The sequence below is a fragment of the Psammomys obesus genome, unplaced genomic scaffold (assembly GCF_907164565.1).
Source record: "Psammomys obesus unplaced genomic scaffold, mPsaObe1.curated_primary_1811, whole genome shotgun sequence".
Lineage (NCBI taxonomy): Eukaryota > Metazoa > Chordata > Mammalia > Rodentia > Muridae > Psammomys > Psammomys obesus.
This window is the reverse complement of record NW_026592118.1, coordinates 19,733,563-19,754,136: the sequence shown is the minus strand read 5'-3', so window position 1 is coordinate 19,754,136 and position 20,574 is coordinate 19,733,563. Positions and strand designations below refer to the sequence as shown.

Below are 20,574 nucleotides of genomic sequence, written 5' to 3'. Positions count from 1 at the left end.
CAAAGGAAAAACAACCAAAAAATCATATTAAACAGAGCTTATAAAACAAACAAACAAACAAACAAAAAAAACCCCACCCCAACCTAAACAAACCAAAACCAAAACAAACCAACAGAAAAAAATAAAAAAATAAAAAAGCTGTCCCATTCTCCATAAATAAAACTCAAAAACAAAAACAAAACAAAAAACCATGAAGTCTTTTTTGTTGTTGGCCAACTACTACTCACGGAGGACCTGCCTTGGAGTGCAAATACGCGGTGACACTGGATTGGAGAAAACTGCTTTTCCCTTTATGATCACATACCTATTTACCAGTTTGTTGGTTACCCTGCAAGTTTGTATCTGCTTACTCTGCTTCATGCTGGGATTTTTCTCTAGACCCTTACTATGCAAACTCCGTTAATCTGCTTTAGACACAGATGTCTAAAGTTTAAAATCCACATCCACATACATACAAGGAAAACATTAATATTTGCCTATGGGCTCTTCTGGGTCACCTCATTCACAGTGATTGTTTTTTTAGCTTTGTGTAGTTACTTTCAAATCTCATTTTTCTTAGCAGGTGAATAATATTCCACAGTATAAATGTACCCGATTTTTATTATGTATCCATCAGCCTTTGTACATGTAGGCTGTTTCTAGTTTCTGACTATTATGAAGGAAGCAGCAATAAGCATGGTGACCAAGTGTCTCCGCTATTATGTACTGTCCTTTAACATATACCCAAGAATGGTACAGCAGGATCCTGTGGTCGAGCAATTTACAGTTTTTTGAAAAACCTCTATGCTGATTTTTATAGTATTTGTACAATTTTGCATTCCCACCAGCAATCACTGTTACACTTCGCTTGTGTCTTTCTCACTGTGTGCTGTCATTTGTTTTATTAATTTTGGCCATTCTAATTGAGAAAAGATAAAAAGCGGTTTTCATTGGCATTTTATTATAAATAACAATGCTGAACATTTTAAAAATGTGTCTCAGCAATTTGTGTTTAGTCTTTTGGGAACTCTGTTTAGTTTAATACCTCATTTTTAATTGTATTGTTTTCTTGACGTTCAGTTTATAATTTTTTTTTATTTTTTGTGTTCTTTTAATTATTTTATTAATTCTCTCCATTTTTAAATTAAATTTTTATTTTTCACATTAATTGCAGTTTATTTACTTTGTATCCCAGCTGTAGCCCCCTCCCTCATTCCCTCTCAATCCCACCCTGCCTCCCTCTTCTCCTCCCTGCCTGTCTCTAAGTCCACTGATAGGGGAGGTCCTCCTCTCCTTCCATCTGACCCTAGCCTATCAGGTCTCATCAGGACTGGCTGCAATGTCCTCCTCTGTGGCCTAGCAGGGCTGCTCCTCCCTCAGGGCTGGGGGTGTGGGGGAGGTCAAAGAGCCAGCCACTGCGTTCATGTCAGAAACAGTCCCTGTTCCCCTTACTAGGAAACCCATTTGGATACTGAGCTGCCATGGGCTATATATATCTGAGCAGGGGTTCTAGGTTATATCAATACATGGTCCTTGGTTGGCAAAACAGTCTCAGAAAAGAACCCCTGTGCCCTGATATACTTGTTCCTTGGAGCCCCTGTCCTTTCCAGGTCTTACTAACTTCCCCTACTTTTATCTGATTCCCTTTGTATTTTCTTTTCTTTCTTTCTTTACTTGATCACTTTACAGCTCGATCACAGACCTTTCCTGTTCTTCCAGTCCCAACTTCATATCCATTCCTCCTTTCTCCCTTTCCTTCTCAGAGAAAGGAAGTACCCCATCAATGGGTACCAACCCACCCTGGCACAAGTCCAAGCAGGACTAATTGTATCCCTTCCCACTGAGGCCAGACAAGGCAGCCCAGGTAGGTTAAAGGGACCCAAAGGCAGGCAGCAGAGTCAGAGATAGCCCTGGCTCTCATTGTTAGGGGATCCACAGGAAGAAGAAGTTGCACATCTTCTACATATATTCAGGGGGTCTGGGTCTAGCCCATGCATGCTCTTGGTTGTTGGTTCTGAGTCTGTGAGCCCCCATGCACCAGGTTAGTTGACTCTGGGGGTCTTGTGGTGTCCTTTACTCCTCCAGCTCCTTCAGTCCTTCTTGCCACTCTTCTACCAGACTCCTCAAGCTCACTTACTGTTTGGCTGGATGAAGCCTCTCAGAAGATGTTTATATTCAGACTCCTGTGTGCAAGCATTGCAGAGTATCAATAGCGTCAGGGGTTGATTCTCTCCCATGGGATGGGTCTAAAGTTGGGCCATTCCCTCAATCCCTGCGCCATCTTAGTCCCTACATCTTGCAAGCAGGACGAATTTTAGGCCAAAGGTTTTATGGGTGGGTTGGTGTCCACTTCCATCCTCTGAAATTCCCACATGGCTGCAAAGAATGACCACTCCATGCTCCATATATCCCTCTTCTAGGAGTCTCAGCTAAAGCAACCCTCAAAGACTCCCAGAAGTCCCCCCATCCCAAAGATGACTCCTGATGATTTTCATTCTCTCTCCGAGTCCCCCACATTCTCCCCTTTCCTGTTTCCCTCCCCACACCGTCTCCCACCCAGTTGCTTCCCTCCATCTACTTCAGGTATCTATTTTATTTCCCCTTCATAGAGAGAGACAAGAATCCTGCCTTCTGCCCTTCTTGTTACTAAACTTCTTTAGGTCTGTGGCTTTATGGCTAATATCCACTCATAAGTAAGTATATACCATGCATATCTCTCTAGGTCTGGGATACCTCATTCAGGATGATGTTTTTTAGTTCCATCCATTTGCCTGTAAATTTCATGACTTCTTTGCTTTTAATAGCAGAGTGGTATTCTATTTTGTAAATGAACCACAGTTTCTTTATCCTTTCCTCAGTTGAGGGACACCTACATTGTTTCCAGCTTCTGGCTATTATGAATAAAGCTGCTAGGAGCAGAGTTGATCAAGTGTCCTTGTGGGGGTAATGGAGCATATTTTGGATATAAGCTCAGGAGTGGCATAGCTGGGTTGAGAAGTAGACTATTCCTAATTTTCTGAGAAACCACCAGATTGATTTCCAAAGTGATTGTACAAAACTGTACTCCTACCAGCCTATCAGGTCTCATCAGGACTGTCTGGGTCATCTTTATCTGTGGCCTAGTAATGTCACTCTGCCAGGAGGAGGTAATCAAGGAGGAGGCAACTGAGTTCATGCCAGAGACTGTCCCTGAACATGGTGCAGCCCAGAGGCTACATCTGAGCAGGGCATCTAAGTCTTCACATGCATAATCTTTGGTTGATTCATCAGTTTCTGCAGGACACCCTGGCCTCAGAGTTTTTGGCTGTTGATCTCCTTATAGAATTCCTGTCTCCTCCACTTCTATCACCCCTTTCTTTCATAAGATTCCTTCCACTATGCCCAAAGTTCAGCCATGAGTCACTGCATCTGCTTCTATACCCTGCTGGGTAGAGTTTTTCAGAAATCCTCTGTGGAAGGCTCCTAACTTGTTCCCTGTCTTCTACTTCCAATGTCTATTCTGTTTGCCTTTCTGAATGAGGATTAAACATCTTCCCTAGGGTCCTCCGAGTTGTTTAGCTTCTTAAGGAATATAGATTTTAGTATGTTTATCCTATATTATGTGTCTAATATCCCCTTTATCCCCTTATAAGTGAGTGTATATCATGTTTGTCCTTCTGTCTCTGGGACACCTCACTCAGGATGATCTTTTCTAGTTCCCACCATTTGCCTGCAAATTTCATGATTTCCTTGTTTTTAATTGCTGAGTAGCATTCCGTTGTGTAAATGTACCACAATGTTTTTAATCCATTCCTCAGCTGAAAAACATCTAGACTGTTTCTGGATTCTGGCTATTAGGAATAAAACTGCAGGATCCAGGCAGTTAGGATGAGACTTGATAGGCTAGGTTCAGATAGTAGGGGAGGAGGACGTTCCCTATCAGTAGACTAGGGGAGGGACATAGGGTGGAAGAAAGAGAGGAGTGGGACCATGAGGAGATGAGGGAGGGAGCTACAGCTGGGATACAAAGTAAATAAATTATAATTAATAATAATAATAATAAAGTAGAAAAAATAAACTAGGAAAAAAATTGGTTTTGTCATGGAACATTTCGTTTTCTCCATCTACGGTGATTAACATTTTGCTGGATATAGTAATCTTCCCTGACATTCATAGTCTCCTAGAGGCTGCAATATAACTGCCCAACCCCCCAATCCCCCGCCACACACACACACACACACACACACACACACACACGGCTTTTAAAGTCTCTCTTGAGAAGTCAGGTGTAATTCTGATGGGCCTGCCTTTATGTGTTACTTGGCCTTTTGCCCTGGTGGCTTTTAATATTCTTTTTTGTTTGGTACATTTAGTGTTTTGATTATTATGTGGTAGAAAAGATTTTCCTTTCTGGTCCAATATAATTGGTGTTCTGTGTGCTTCTTTTATGTTTTTATGCATCATTTTCTCTGGGTTGGGGAAGTTTTCTTCTATGATTTTGTTGAAAATATTTTCTGGTCCTTGAAATTGGTGTCTTCTTCTTCTATTTCTATTATTTATAGGTTGGTCTTTTCATATTGTCCCAGATTTATTGGGTGTTTTGTGTCAAGAATGTTTTAGGTTTAACATTTTCTTCAATTGTATCTTCCATGCCTGAGAGTTTCTCTTCCATTGTTTGTATTCTGTTGGTGATAGCTGCATCTGTAATTCCTGTTCTCTTCACTAGGTTTTCTTCTCCAGGAATCCTTCAGTTTGTTTTTCTTTATTGCTTCTATTTCCATTTTTAGGTCTTGTACTGCTTTATTCATTTCCTTCACCTGTTTGCATTTTCCTGTATTTCTTTACAAGATTTATTCATTTCCTCTCTAAAGGCCTCTACCATCTTTAAAAGGTTGAATTTAAGGTCATCTTTTTATGCTTCAGCTATGTTAGGATATTCTTGGCTTACTGTTGTAGGGTAGCTGTATTCTGGTCCTGCCATATTGTCTTGACCCTTGTTGAGCATGTCTTTACAGTGGCCTTTAGCCACCTGTTTGTCCCTGGTGTTGGTTGAATGTTCCTGATGTGCCAGCAGGACTGTTCAGGGAGGCAGGCAGAGCCTTGTGGCTGACAATGAAGCTCAGGGAACAGCCTACTGCTCACCTGGATTAGCTGTGTTCCAGGTGGATCTGAATGTTTCTGGGGCCCAGCAAGCATCCTTAGGAAGAGAGCCAGACATGTGGTTCTGATAGTGGAGCTCAGGGGACAGAGAACAGATCGCTTCTGCTGTTTGTGACTGAGGTGGCCAGGAAGGCAGGGAATTGGCCAGGATGTACCTGGGTCCGCACAGGCCTCATGAATACTGATGATGGGACTTGGGCAGGGGTAGGGGCAAACGTGCAGCTTGATGTTCAGTTTTTAAATTCTTTGTATATTTTTAAATTCTTTCTATATTCTAAATACTAACCCACTATCAGATGTACAATTTATAAATATTTATTCTCATTATTCCCATTGGATAGGCAGCTATATATAAATATAGCTTTATATTATAAATATATTTATAAATTTAAATAATTATATTTATAAATATATTTATATTATAAATAAAAATTTTAACAAGTGGACTCTCAATTTTACCATTTTCAAAATGCAAAGAAATGGAGAAAAATAAAAATTCTATTTATCCCTTTTTTTCATTTAAAATATCAAAATCTTGATCTGATAGTCGTTTTTCTGTTATTACCTTCAATGCCATTGCTGTCATGCACAAGTTTTGTATAATGTTTGCACCAGCCTTGGATATTTTCTGAATGTAGCTATAATTCCTTTCAATGTTTAAATTATTTCTATTTTCATATGATCAAACATAAATAGGGTTAGCTTTAGCGGTAATTTTAGTGGAACCCTGCCGTTTTGAGCTAACTGCATCATTGATGTCTGAGTTATTAATATTATTTATTTCACCCATCTTCATCTACTTTGAATGCCGACTATAGAATTTTAGCAGTGGCATAACCTTAGATACCACCTAACATTTTCATTAATTCCTAAATAAACCATTTTTCTGCCAGTTGGTTAATGTCCATAGCTTTTCTTTCTATGAGTCTTGGAACACTATAGAATCTTTAAAAAGCAACATATTTCTGTGCCAAGTAATTACTTGATTGCTACACATTACTTCTCTGAATAATAAATGTTTTCTGTAGAGAAAATAGCTAATGTGGACAGGTCTGCAGCATGAAAAGGACCTCAAATAAGTTGGAAAAGCCAGAAGCAATCATGTGCTTTTCTTACTTTCTTGGAAGGTCTCAGGTAAATTCTAGATTGTGAGAGCTGTAAGGAGTGTATGACTGTGCGAGAGATGTGGGCAGAAAACTTAGCCTGCTTCGCCTGTAACACCCTTATAACATCATGTGTGCCCTGTACATCAATCTCAGGAGAGTAAACTATAGACCAAAAGTATGAGATGCTTAAATCCCATAGTAGAGTAGACTAAGTCTTGTATCGGCATGATTTTGAAGCTTAAAGTTTACACTTGATTTTTAGAGGTTATTCTCATTAATTTTAATCCAAATTATTTCTTTTTTTTGTGGGAGAAGGGAAATAAGTTTATTATAATATGGTTGCAAAAAAAATCTTAGATACATAACACATAAAATAGTGATTTCAGTTGCTCCTCAGCTTAATGCAAATATATTCCAATTAAACCATTCCTAAACTGAACATTTCCTAAGTTAAAAATCCATTTTCTGTAATGCATGGCTCATCAGACTGCACCACTGTGGAGCACCGCAGCAAGGTAGCTATGGCAAATGGAGGACTGGCCACATACCACTGTACGGCTTCACAGAGACAGACACAGAGAATTTAAGCCGTCCTGTGGAAGCCAGTAGCTAGCATGCCCCTGAACACCTGAGATGCAACTTTTCTCAGTTACCCTGCAACTGGGAAATAAGATTCTCTATCAGATTATTAAAAAAGTATATGAATATTTAGAATGTTCCTCTTTTCTTGCTTTTTGAAACAATAGCACTTAATATGTGTATTCTTGAATAAAGTACTTTATTAAAATTAATTACATATGTTTTAAATTTTGAGTGTGGTTTTCATAAGGCTAAAATTACATACAAGGGTTGTGTTTGTGGCTCATAGGCTATTCAACTAAACAATAGTATTGTAAAATCACACTTTTATTTATTGGTTTACTATCTTCACTTTGGATTCCCAATTGGCAAAGTTGGCATGTAATCAAAACAAAACTAACAGTATACTATTTATTTATTTGTATATAATTATTTAATAGTATATTATTTTTATTTACAGATTGGACCTCTGCATCTAGATTATGATAGTATGATTTTTGCAGGAATGGACTTTAAACACACATTGCTTGTAACAGTGTCTGATGGAGGAATTCCTGTACTCTCAAGTAAGAAGCTATTAATTCAATGTATTAAAATAGTTTGAATTATGTATGATACATAGTATCTTAAATACTGGTTCTTAGAGTTTGTCATAGTTAAAAATGTTCCAAACAGAAGTTATAGTAATACATATGAGTAGTTATAATTAAACTAATTCATTTAGTCCGGAGATAGTATTATTTAAACATTGAAAGACAAAAAAAAAAAAAAAAAAAAAAAAAAAACTGGAATTAGGTTGAGATAATACTCTCAAATGTTTAATAGAGTACTTTGTGGTCACTTGAAGACAGTTTTAATGTAATCTTTCTGTAATATTTGCATACTTAAAATATTTAAGAAGGAATCATTGGAGTATATTTAAAATCATTTAATAAAGCATCTTATGCTAAACTTACTTTTAAGTACTGTTTAACTAAAAGCTAATATTTTACTAATAAAACATCAATATAAACGTGCCTATAAAATCTTTTCATAGAGAATCTAATATGTGTTTGTTATAATGGAAAAAAATAAGAATTGTTGAAGAGGACATAACATTGCTCTATCTATACTTCAATAATCTGTTTTCTCCGTAGCCATTATTAGAATCATATTAAGGGTAAGCCGTATAAATGAAGTGAATCCTATTGGATCTATGATGCCATTTACCTTCAGCATATATGAAAACAGTCCAACTGATACACTAGTTGGAAAAATTACATTTACAGATGGAGATTGGCCATTTAACAATATGCAATATACCATTGTCGGAGGTAACTTTGGGATACCTCCAAAATTTTACATCGAAACAGATACAGGTAATGTAAGAACACTGATATCACTTTATAATAAAAAGGAAAATCGGCTTTCCCCATGGACAAGTTAAGCTACATGATATGTTTCCAATTTCTAAATTGTCAACTTCAAGCACATATACATTCATGTAACACTAACTGGATGTGGTAGTTTGTATTATGTAATATGTGATATTACATATATGTACATATGTACAACAATCATAGCTATAAAAGAAGAATTCATGAATTCAAGATGGTTATGGAATGAATTAGAGGAGGAATAGGGAAGGGTTGGAATTATGCTAAAGTACTATTCGTGTATAAAATTATCAAAAATTAAAATAAAAAATAATACCTTGTTTGAATATATTTTCTTCAGTATTCATGGGAATGAAAACTTTTTATAAGAAGCCTCTCTTGAGTTATATAATGTTCACCTTGGTTTGTTAGTTGTATCCACAATTCTTAACAACCACAGAGGAAGCCCTGGAGCTTTGATCTTTGATATATTGAAGTTCAGAAAACCTTTGCACACATGTGTTCTTCCAAATACCTAAGAATGTACAGTAGGTGATTCATGTATGAGGTAACCTCTGCCACAATTTAACTGTGAAAGTCATCATATGAAAATGTAACAGAAAATGATTATATCACGTAACATCTATTTGGTACTGTCACAAGGACTTCATTAACATTACTGTTAAGTGATGCTGAGATAGAAACTTGTCTGTTGTTTTTTGTGCTAGGAATGATAAAGCTGCTGAACTCGCTCGACCGGGAAGTGTCTTCTGAGTATAAGCTAGCTGTGAGAGTCACAGATGTGGCAAATGATGCTCTCCCTGATCCCCTCAGGCAGAGAAGTGCTACAGCTCAGGTGACCATCCATGTTCTGGTAAGAATGCATCAGTGCTTAGGGATTGCTATCGCTTAAGAGACATCATCTCAAAAAATGAAACAAAGGGTAGTTGGGAATACTAGTACAGACTTTCAGCACTGGCCCAAGTTCAGCGTGAGATGTGTGGTCCAAATATACTTTTTAACTGTAATGAGCAACGGTAAAATTGTTAGTACATGCAAAATGCCCTGTGATTTCTGAGTCACGCAGACAGAATTTGCATGAAGAGAGATCCTGGCACCACAAGTTACACTTAATTTATTAAAAATACAATGCTACAAATAAATGTAATTTTGCTAACAAAAAAAAAAAACATACTTTAAAGATTTTGGAGGCTACTGTGATGCATTTTAATTTGTGTATTCTTGTCTTAATGTTCCTTCCCTATCTCACTTTCACTGAGGAAATACTTTCATACTTTAAGTAGTAAAGACAAACATATCCATCAGAGTTTCATAGTATGAAACAAAGACTTCGAAATATGCAATGTTTCTGACCTTTCTTGTTTGAGCGTTACATCATTATAATCAAGTGCCCATTGTCAACTGTGCAAAGAAATTTTTTTTTTTTTTTTACATAGAGCAAAACTCCTTTTATCAAATGATTGCATTACTTTTTGCTGCTTGAGAACTGTAAGGTTTTCAACTCTGGATCCCAGAGAAAAAGGCAATAATTTCTAAACAAATGGTGATTTAGAGCTGCAGACATTGAGCGGAGCCTTTGCATAATGCTTTGAGGTGAACATTCTCACATGTGCTGTGGTGAGCTGAACCTCTCAGCGGTGTCCACGGCTCAGTGCTGTAATCCCCACTACAGCCTCGTTACATCTGGAAAATACAATAACCCAAGCCAAAATCTTTTTAGAGAGAAATTTAATGAAGTGACTTGAATGGTTTCAACCATGACTCAAGGATGTCATGAATTAATGGAACTTCTTTACTGTGCAAGCTTCCAGCAATCCACCTAGATACACTCATACTTTAGTTTCTCTGTTTGTAGAGGGCCTGAATGCTAGGACTTCTAAAGCTGTTATTACCATTTTGTTCTGTGTGGGTATACCTAAGATCCAGTAGGTAGGGTGAAAAGAGTTAACTGTATTCTTCATTGATTACTCATTCATCTCTTTCTTTTTGGAATTAGAAAGATACAATTGGGAAAAAAAAAAAAAAACAACTTGCTACCTTGAGATCAGGCAAAGCCTGTCCATTTCTTACAACTGTACTCTGAAAATATTGCAGAGAAAACCTTGGGTGAAAGTTTCCAATATTTTATTAAGAAAGTTAAGTCAAAAAACAAAAACAAAAACAAAAACAAAACAAAACAAAAAGTTCCTATGTTAAGTCTTCATCTCCAGAGTGATTTGTTCAGAGTTATTTGCATTTGTTTTCGGAGGTAATTAGATACATGATGTCAAGAAGGTGCTGCCCAGGTCTGATGGGATCAGTATACTCAGAATAACGAACAAGTAAACAAAACCCTCCAGGGAGTATTTCCTCTCCAACATTGAGAGCTTCAGAGAGAAACTGGCTGCAGCAAAGCACTCAGGAGAACAAAATTCAGACTAGCTAGTCCCTAAAAGTGTGAGAAAGTAAACTTCTGTTATTTAAGCTGTACAACCTTTTGTATGTTATTATGGCAGCCTAAGAAAGCTTGAAGAAAATGTTTGAAAGATATAATATTAAATCTGTATACTTAGCAAACACCTGGATAGATAACTGGAAGAAGATTAAATGATAAACTGGTATGTAAACGGGTAGAATAACTAAACATTTTGGAAAATAACAACCACAGAAGGACCCTGTCCTATGAACAATGAAATAGCTAATTGGCTCAATGCTCCTGTCTTGCCAGAGACCAAACTTGTATCCATAGCACTCAAGGTAAGCGAATAAATCTTTATCCCAAACGTTTGCCTGCCAGGGTCTGAAGCAAAACAAAGGCAGATGCTTTTACTCAAATAAGAACAAAACAGAGTGAAAAAAAATCCCCAAGCAAAAATCATTTCAAATAGCGTGATCATATATTGTGTATTACACCATAATGTACTTGCTGACAAGAATTTGCATACAAAACTGAAGGCTGTTTTGTCTCCTGCAAAGAGCATGATCAGTTTCCTCAGAGGACAGTTTCTGAATCATTGCTGTCTCTTTTGTGATTCTTTTTGAAGGAATTGTTACCAAACATGTATCCTTTCTTTCCAGACTGAAGTATAGCAGCTCTCCCATGCCAGATGCATGTTCCATTTCTGGAACATATAAAGATTTACCATCCTCTTTACATCTCAACTAATAATTGAGTAATGGCTAAAAAATGGATGTCTGTCCTTCCTTTAAAGTGTCTTTCAGAATGGTCAGTCTCAAAATACGTTCTTGTAGGAAGGAATTGGTCTGAAAGCTTGCAAACGTCCACACAGAACTGGTCTGGTTTTAGGTGGAAACTATCTATTTATGAAGAGAATTTTAGTAACCTTTTTATTTAACAGAAATGACCCTCTGAAGCATGAATATTTACACACGTTTTCTTACCTTTCTGCCAGTGAAATGCATGCGAAGATCTTTGTCTTGGATCTATTAGCTCCACAAGCTGTGAACCTAAGTGATGTGGAACAATGTGCGCATGCTCAGTGTCAATATGTCATTGAATTTTGCTTATACTTGTCCCAGTAGGAAGTATAATTTTTCAAAGGCTTACGTTGGATTTGAATCCCAGCCTCTCCAGTTACTATTGTTAATGTAGGACAGGTTATTGAAACATTTTAAATAATTTCTTCACCACAAAATGATGATGACACCATGTAATCCTGTAGTATAACCACATTTTTGTTGTTGATTTTTTTGAACAAAGTTCCTCTCTGTAGCCTTGGACTCACTTTGTAGAGCAGACTGGTTCTTGAACTCATAGATACTGATCTGCCTCTGTATTCCTGAGTGCTGGAGTTACAGGTGTGTGTCACCGCGCCCTGCTGTAATACTGCATTTAAAACGTGGCTTTCTGTAAAGTACCCAGAAGTTTGTAACTGAATACCATATACATCCTTCATAAACAAAGTAGGAGAACTCCACAGATGGAGAAAAATATGACTGACATTGTTGCTTTGTTGGCTCAATATGTATTATTAAGATGAAGATTTTTATCATTTCTTCCACAAAACTATTTAACTACGACTGATAAAACAAATTTAAAATGTTCTTGCTTTTATAGATTATGGAATTAAAGCTAGAGAATAAATATTCCTCATCTTGAATATTTTTAAAAGCACAATGTTCCTTGAATTGCTTATGTTAATATGAAACTGAAACTGTAAAAACTGTAAATCAATTTCTTTCATGCGCTAAATATGGCAGAGTTTAGGGAATTTTAAAATATACCATAAAGAGCTAACCTACTACAGATTTTATTTATAAGTTGTGTAAGATCACATTTGGAGGGGAAAAGAATGCAAACTGAAAGAGACAAAAGAAATACCATACACTCTTTCAGGAGATGCCGAGAACTGGATATTAACCATTCTTTTCATTGTCCCCAGGATTCTTCATATTTATATTTTATCATTTAAATCTTTCTGGACTAAATTATAAAGTAATGCTTATAATTTATTACATTGTTCAGTTCATAAAGGCAAAATTCTTTCTGTGCATTTTTATCTAACAATCACAGTATTTCTTTAAATATTTACTTATCATAGTATATTGGAAATGTGGCTAGAAAGTTTGAGTAGAAAAAAAAAAAAGTACCAACCCCTAAATGTTATCCCAAAGAAAGAGAATTTTAGAGGTAAAGATAATTAAACAGAAACATATTTTTTTCTTCCATTTACCCACTGAACTTAGACTTATGTTGTCAGTACTCAAAAACTATGCAGTTTTTGATGTTTTTCTATGTGTTCATTATAGCATGGAGGGCATGACTGTTTTAGTCTCAGGTGATCTGTTATTTTCTGCATGAACAAGCTTTTAACAATTCCTGGCTACCTTTCAGCAAGATTGTGGCCATGTCAAAAGGTTACAGAATGAAGAGTTTAGCTGAACTCAGCACCAAAAACTTTGCCTAGTTTTCCTTTGAATGGTTGTTTTGAAGGCCTATCTATATACAGTGTGTGTGTGTGTGTGTGTGTGTGTGTGTGTGTGTGTGTGTGTTTGAGTGCTAGTGTTCCTACTTCTGTGTCTTCCTGTGTGCGTACTAGAGGTCAATGTTGTATGTCATTCCTCAGGAAATGCCTATTTTATGTTTTAAGACAAGTCTTTCTAATATCCACTTATAAGTGAGTACATATCATGTGTGTCTTTCTGCTTCTGGGATACCTCACTCAGGATGATTTTTTTCTAGATCCCACCATTTGCCTGCAACTTTCAATGATTTCCTTGTTTTTAATTGCTGAGTGGTAGTATTGCATTGTGTAAAAGTACCACATTTTTTATACCATTCCTCCATTGAGGGACATCTGGGTTGTTTCCAGATTCTGGCTATTATGAAAAAGCTGCTATGTACATGATTGAGCAAATATTCTTGTTGGATATTGAGCGTATTTTAGATATATGCCTAGGAGTGCTATAGCTGGATCTTGAGGAAGTACTATTCCTAATTGTCTGAGAAAGCACCAGATTGATTTTCAAAGTGGTTGTCCAAGTTAGGATAAACATATTAAAATCTGTACACTTAAAGAAGATAAGCAAGAAGGAGGACCCTGCGTAATATAATCAATCCTTATTCAGAAAGGCAAACAAGATGGACATCAGAAGAGGGAGAAAACAGGGAACAGCACAGGAGCCTAACACAGAGGGCCTCCGAATGACTCTACCCAGCAGGTAATGATGGCAGATGCTGAGATTCACAGCCAAACTTTGGGTAGAGTGCAGGGAATCTTATGAAAGAAAAGGGAGATGAAAGACATAGAGGAGACAGGAGCTCCACAAAGAGACCAACAGAACCAAAATATCTGGGTTCAGGGGTCTTTTCTGAGATTGATACTCCAACCAAGGACCATGCATGGAGATAACCTAAAACTCCTGCACAAATGTAGCTCATGGTAACTCAGTGCCTAAGTGGGTTACCTAGTAACAGGAATAGGGGCTGTCTCTGAACTCAGTGGCTAGCTCTTTGATTACCTCCCCCTGAGAGGGGAGCAGCCTTGCCAGGCCACAGAGGAAGACAATGCAGCCATTCCTGATGAGACATGATAGGCTAGGGTCTGATGGAAGGGGGAAAGGATCACTCTTACCAGTGGAGGGGGGATTGGGGAGAGAAAAGGGAGGAAGGATGAGATTGAGAGGGAAGTGGGAGGGGATTACAGCTGGGATACAAAATAAATAAACTGTAATTAAGAAAAAAATATTTTTTTAAAAATGTCTTTCACTGACCTGGAATTGTTTTTTTCCTAATTGTAAAGTCCCTGGCCAGCCTGTTTCAGGCTCCTAGCTGTCTCTACCTCCTCAGAGCTGGAATAACCAACATAAACCCCCAAACATAGATTTTTGGAGAACAAACTTGTCCTTCATATTTATAAAGCAAGCCCTTTACCAACTGGAAGACCTTTCCAACCACTGAAACAATGCCTTTAAAAGTGGAAAAATTAAAGTATAAAAAACATGAATTTCTAAGTCAATGCATAAAAACTAGCCTTTAAAAGTAACTAACATATCTGATTGTGACACAGGCAAAATTAGTATTGTTTTCCAAGTATAATGAGTCATGTTTCATGCTTATTTCTGACACTAGATGGTCTAGTCCATTTTGCATACTGCAGACTTTTCCTGATTTCTAATAGTATTCCTCCAATGGTTAGAATTCTTACAAACTTATTTCTGTCTCTCTATTTTCACGGTGTGAGAGCAAACAACCATTATTTATATAGCTTACATAAAAATACAAACATTTATTTAAGAAACTTGTTCTCAAAGAAAACCATTGTTACCACTTTTTATCACCTAATATTTGGGGGTGAGAGTGTGATTTTTCTAAGTATTTGATAATTTTTCTAAGTAATTACAACACAGTAAACCAGAATATTCTAATAAAATTTAATATGATTTTAACAAAGAAAAGTTCAACAATAATAAATATATTGTTCTTAGAAAGTCACAAAAATATTACTGAAGTATCTCTATGGTTCTAAAATTTTTCCATGTTGGTATTTTTATATCAGTATTAGTGATTTATGGAAACAAATGCCTCCGATGAATATTCTTTCTGCTTTTCATTTTTCCTTTTATTGAAAGACTATTGTTCAAGTTACAATAACTTAAGTTTATCATATATAATTACAAAAAGACAATGTGTTTCTTAGATAACATACAGAAATCAAATGCATACAGATGTATGAAGAGATGTATGCATGTACATTTGTATCTCTGTGTGTCTATAGCATAAGACAAAATTTATGATTACCTAAAATAAAAAAGATACAAAGATGACCATAAAATGTAATTTCCGAGCTGACATTTAAAAATTCCTTTGTAAGTTATTCCTTCATCAACTAGAGGTAGAATTAATCACAAAGCTGATTCCTCACAAATATTATAACACAAAGGATCTTTGTAATTAGATTATTCTTTCACAATTTAATCCATGTAACACATTTAGATCACACTCTTCTCTCCACTGTCTTTTACCCCCTCTCTAATACCCTTCTTCCACCCATTAAGTCTTTCCACTTTAACGCCTTTTTGTGTAGTTTTTTTTTTTCTTTTCATTCTTTTGTTGTTGTTGTTGTTGCTTTGGTTTTTGTTTTGTTTGTTTGCTTGCTTGCTTTGTGACCCATTGGGTTTAACCAGACTGCTCAAGTGGGCATGACTAGGAATGTGTCTAATGAAACATGAACATAGTAATGGCTACATCATGGAAGACAATGATTTCTGTTCTTCCAGGAGACCTTCGCCATCACTCACAGCTCTGTGCATGGCAGGCCCTATGATTCCCTCTTGTATCTAGGACTAAATCTTTGCTATCTCAGTGTTGTGGAGCTGTAGGTAAGCAACTGAAACTGCCGTGCCTTCATATCGTGCTCAGCCATATCGTACTCACGGAACAGCATTTGGAAGCTACTCTCCCTACTATGTTGCTCTCTATTCATTCTGTGCCCTTTTCCATGATGCTGCCTGGAGTATAATGTGTGTCCTGTAGAGCACACAATAGTCCCATATTCTCCGACTTGTGCAAACAGAAGCCTTTATATTAATGGCATTCTCTGCAAAGAAAGTTTCTTTGGCCAGGGCTAAGGAAAACACTAACGTATAGAAACAAAATAAACATTAGGAAGCAGTGGAACTACATGTCCATTTTTTATTTTTTGTTTTCCTTCCCCAAACAATATTTTGTTACTAAGAATTTACCTAGCGATAGGATAAATAATACCAATTTCTATTGTAAGTGAAAAAGCAATATCTCAAATCTTGACAGTACCTGTTCAAAGTATTATACTCTTAATCAAATGTCTTTCTTTAAAGAGAAGAGATTTCTGACCCTTACTGTAATCTATAGGGCCAAAGATGGTAGACAGAAAGGCTGTCTTTCTGTAGACAGAAAAGCATTGCTTTCCTTGCCTTCAGGGAATGTACAGGGCCCTGTCTTGTTTGTAATTGAAAATATTATTAGCATGCTTGTCTAGTGTTTGGAGGATAGTATCAGGAGCACTTCATAAGAATTATTTGTTCTATTTGTGAAAAGGAAAAAAATTGAGCATTTTTTGAACAGGCTAACAAAATTACATACCAGATGCAGATAAAAAAATTCAGAGAAAAATTACAGAGCAACACTTCTCAAAAATATAGAAGCAAACATCTCCAACAAAATATAGCCAGCCATATCTAAAATATGCAGAGATACTTTCACATTATGATCACATCATTATTCCTGCTATGTGAGGATGGTTGAATATTTTTAATAATTTCCATCATTCTACAAGGTTAAAGGAGAAAACTTGCACAATTACACTAATAGATGGAGAAAAAACATTTGATAAAATCAAACAGAACTTCATGACAAATATTCTAAACAGAGTAGGAATAAATAAATGACTTGATAGAATAAATCTAAAAAGACAAAATTTTCAAACTGATGTTCTATTTAAAGGCATAAAGATGTACTTTCTCATCTTAATTTTGATATGATAAGAGAAACCCTAGTTAATGCAAGGGAAGATAATAGATTTATTTATTTGAAGTAAATAAATAAAACTATTTTGGTTATGTAAGATATTTTTATATATGAAAAACAAAGAAATAAAGAAGAGTCCCAGAATTAAGAAGCTATTGTAACAAGCTTACCAGAGATTAGTATGATTTTTTGAAGTTTATTTTTTCTAATAACCCACAATGAGGAAGTAGAACTTGAAATTGTGAATAGAATACTATTCTCAGAAAAAGTCTAAAAAATGAAACATCGTGTATAAAGCCAACAAAATACGTCCAATGCATAAAGAAAACCATAAAATTCAAATGAAGAAAATGAAAAGTACATGGAGAGAAATTTTACTTTCTGGGACAAACAGCTCAATATTGTTAACATATTATTATTTACGACTTGATATATGGACTCAATGCAATTCAGTAAAAATTCCACATATGCACTTTATGGACATTGACAAGCAACTTGAAAGAGCTGGAGGCTCTGGGTGAAATGGTGAAGGATATGAACAATGTCTTCAAGACTACACAGGAGGGTGTGACAGCTCATGTCTGTAATTCCATCACCTGGGAGACACAGACAGAAGGATTTCCATGAACTTGGGGCTGGTTTGGTCTACATAGCTACCAAATGAAGTGCTGACTCAAAAAAGGAAAAGTTTCCATGGATTAATATGATTTTGAATTAGTGAAAGAGGAGGTCAATAAACCGATAAAACAGACATAGGGACAGAAATCAAAGCACTCAGCAGAGACAGTGTTTCCAGTGAATGGTTCTACAGTGACATCAGGCAAAGACCTCATGCTCTTGACAGACTTCACTCAGTGTGGCTTTAGATCTAAGTGTGAAATGTGAATAGTAACACTCCTAGAAAATTCCTAGACATTTTTAGAGTGTTTTAGTACCCAGTTTTTAAGATACAGCATGAAAATATGACACAGGAAAGTTCTGACCAACTGGACTTGATAAAATTCTATTTTTTGTTGTTGTTGTTGTTTCTGAAAAATGATGTCCAAAAAATTTAAAGACTAGCTACAGTGTGAGAGAAAGTATTTGCAAAAGATCTGCCTGGTTCAGGACTATTCTCAAAAGTATTCTATGAATGTGAAAAAAAAAAAAAGATCTACAGTAAGAAAAGAAACTTTATAAAAGCATGAACAGCAAAAACAATAACAATTTACTAAAGATTTATAGGTGAAACAAGCATAAGAAAATATGCTCAATGGCATTGTATTAAAACTACAAGGAAAGACGAATAGACATGCAATTAAATGGTAAAGAAATAAAACATGGATACCACCAAATGCTGTCAAGGATGTGAGACAATAGACACTTGTGTTACTTAACAGAATATTAAGAACAGTGTGTCTGTTTTAGACATTTTCAACAAAATGTCTAAAATAGTTCAACATTTTCTAACAAAAACAAAAATATTCAGCTGTACCATCTGGAAGTTATGCTCCATAACATTTACTTTCACTAGCTGAAAACTGTATGTCCACCTCAGAGCCGGCATTTAGATGGCTGTAGCATCTTTGTTTATAACTGCTCAAATTTAGAAGCAAGTGGGATGGTCGTTAGTTGGTGAACAGAGAAGGTTTATATGAGAAACCATGTTTTAGAGAAGGAAAGAAGCAACAAATACATGTTATTGAAATTTTATTTTAAGGGATAAAAACCTAAAAAACTTATTCTTAAAAGTACTAAATGAATTCATTTAAAAAAGCAAAAGAAAGAGGGGACCATATTCTAAAAATGAAGAAGAAAGGGACCTGCGAGAGATTGGGACAAATGACTGCTGAAGAATCCCCAGTAGTGATACTATTTTTACTGTAGTTCGATCACTGGAGGTCTGCCAGACCATAACAAAGCAGGTTCCAGATTATGATTAGCATATACTCTTGTGTTGGCTGCAGTGCCATTTTGCTGTCTGTCAGCATCCATACCATCTTGCATTAGAGCAGCGTGGCAGACAGACAACTGCACTTGCCATGGAAACCAAGATTTCTCATGAGATTCTCAACACTGGGACAACAATAACATCGGATAGTCTAGCCACATGAGTGCTTTTCTTTCTGAGTCTTCTCTTTTTTTCTTTGGCCAAAAGAGGAAAATGAAGAAGCGGGTTGCTTTTGATTTTTGTCATACTTTTTAACCTTGTATATAAGTTTGATTCCATTTTCAATGTTGCTGTTGTTTCATAGAAACTACTTTGCTTGTCATTTTTCCAACACAGCAAATAACCAAAGCAACAATGAAAGGAAGGAGGGGAAGCAGTATTAATATGTTTTCATTGTTATTTGGATCAAGAATGGTTAGTGTAAGGGAAAAAAGACAGGGAGAAAATGATGTCTGTTCCCACCCAGAACTGAAAGGCCTTCCTAAGTAAGTAATTAAAGTTCAGCCTGCGTCCAGAGGCTGTATGAGTATAAACCCTAGAGATAACATGAAAACAGCCTCCGGGTGTCCTCTGAGACAGAGGATGTTCACCCAGAGTCCAAGAACTCAATAACATATGTTTTACAAGAGAGAAAGCCAACATACAAACTTTCCTGTAAGTACTACAAATACCATATGGAAAACTGATCCCATAAACTAAGAAGAAAAACATAATAAAGGAATGAGTTTTGAATCCCACTATGCCAGTTAAAGGATATATTCTAGTCTTTTATCTTAACTTCCAGAAAATATGAAAGAATTGTGAAGTGGGGGATCTGACAAGAGTTTCAAAGACCTTTTATGATTTTTCTTTTTTTATTAATTTATTTTTTATCAATTATAATTTATTCACTTTGTATCCCAGCTGTAGCCCACTCCCTCATGCCCTTCCAATCCCACCCTCCCTCCATCTTCTCCTCCCATGCCCCTCCTCCAGTCCACTGATTGGGGAGGTTGTCCTCCCCTTCCTTCTGACTCTAGCCTATCAGGTCTCATCAGAACTGGCTGCTTTGTCCTCCTCTGTGGGCTGGTAAGGATGCTTCCCCCTCAGGGGAAGGTGATCAAAGAGCCACCCACTGAGTTCACGTCAGAGACAGCCCCTGTTCCCCTTTCTAGAGAAACCACTTGAACAGTGAGCTGCCATGGGCTACATCTGTGATTATCCTATAATCTAGGGGGATCCTAGATTATCTCCATGAATGGTCCTAGATTGGGGTATTAGTCGCAGAAAAGACCCCTGGACCCAGACTTTTTTGCTTCTGTTGTCTCCTTGTGGAGCTCCTTTGCCTTCCAGGTCTTTCATCTTTCCTTTCTCTCCTAATATTCCCTGCACTCTGCCCAAAGTTTGCCTATGAATCTCAGCATCTGCTCTGATACTCTGCTAAGAAGAGTCTTTCAGAGCCTTTTGTAGCAGGCTCCTGTCCTGTTTCCTGTTTTCTTACTCTTCTGATTTCCATTCTGTTTGCCTTTCAGATGAGGA

General features: G+C 36.6%; 1 protein-coding gene across 1 annotated transcript in view; it reads left to right on the top strand.

Moving 5' to 3' along the window:
- Nucleotides 1-20,574, top strand: part of LOC129681019 (cadherin-related family member 4-like) — a 97,517-nt gene that overhangs the window by 50,237 nt on the left and 26,706 nt on the right. The window contains exons 14-16 of the mRNA XM_055612905.1: nucleotides 7,264-7,369; nucleotides 7,940-8,161; nucleotides 8,887-9,032. Coding sequence (XP_055468880.1) covers nucleotides 7,264-7,369; nucleotides 7,940-8,161; nucleotides 8,887-9,032 — 474 coding nt within the window. The remainder of the gene's footprint in view (nucleotides 1-7,263; nucleotides 7,370-7,939; nucleotides 8,162-8,886; nucleotides 9,033-20,574) is intronic.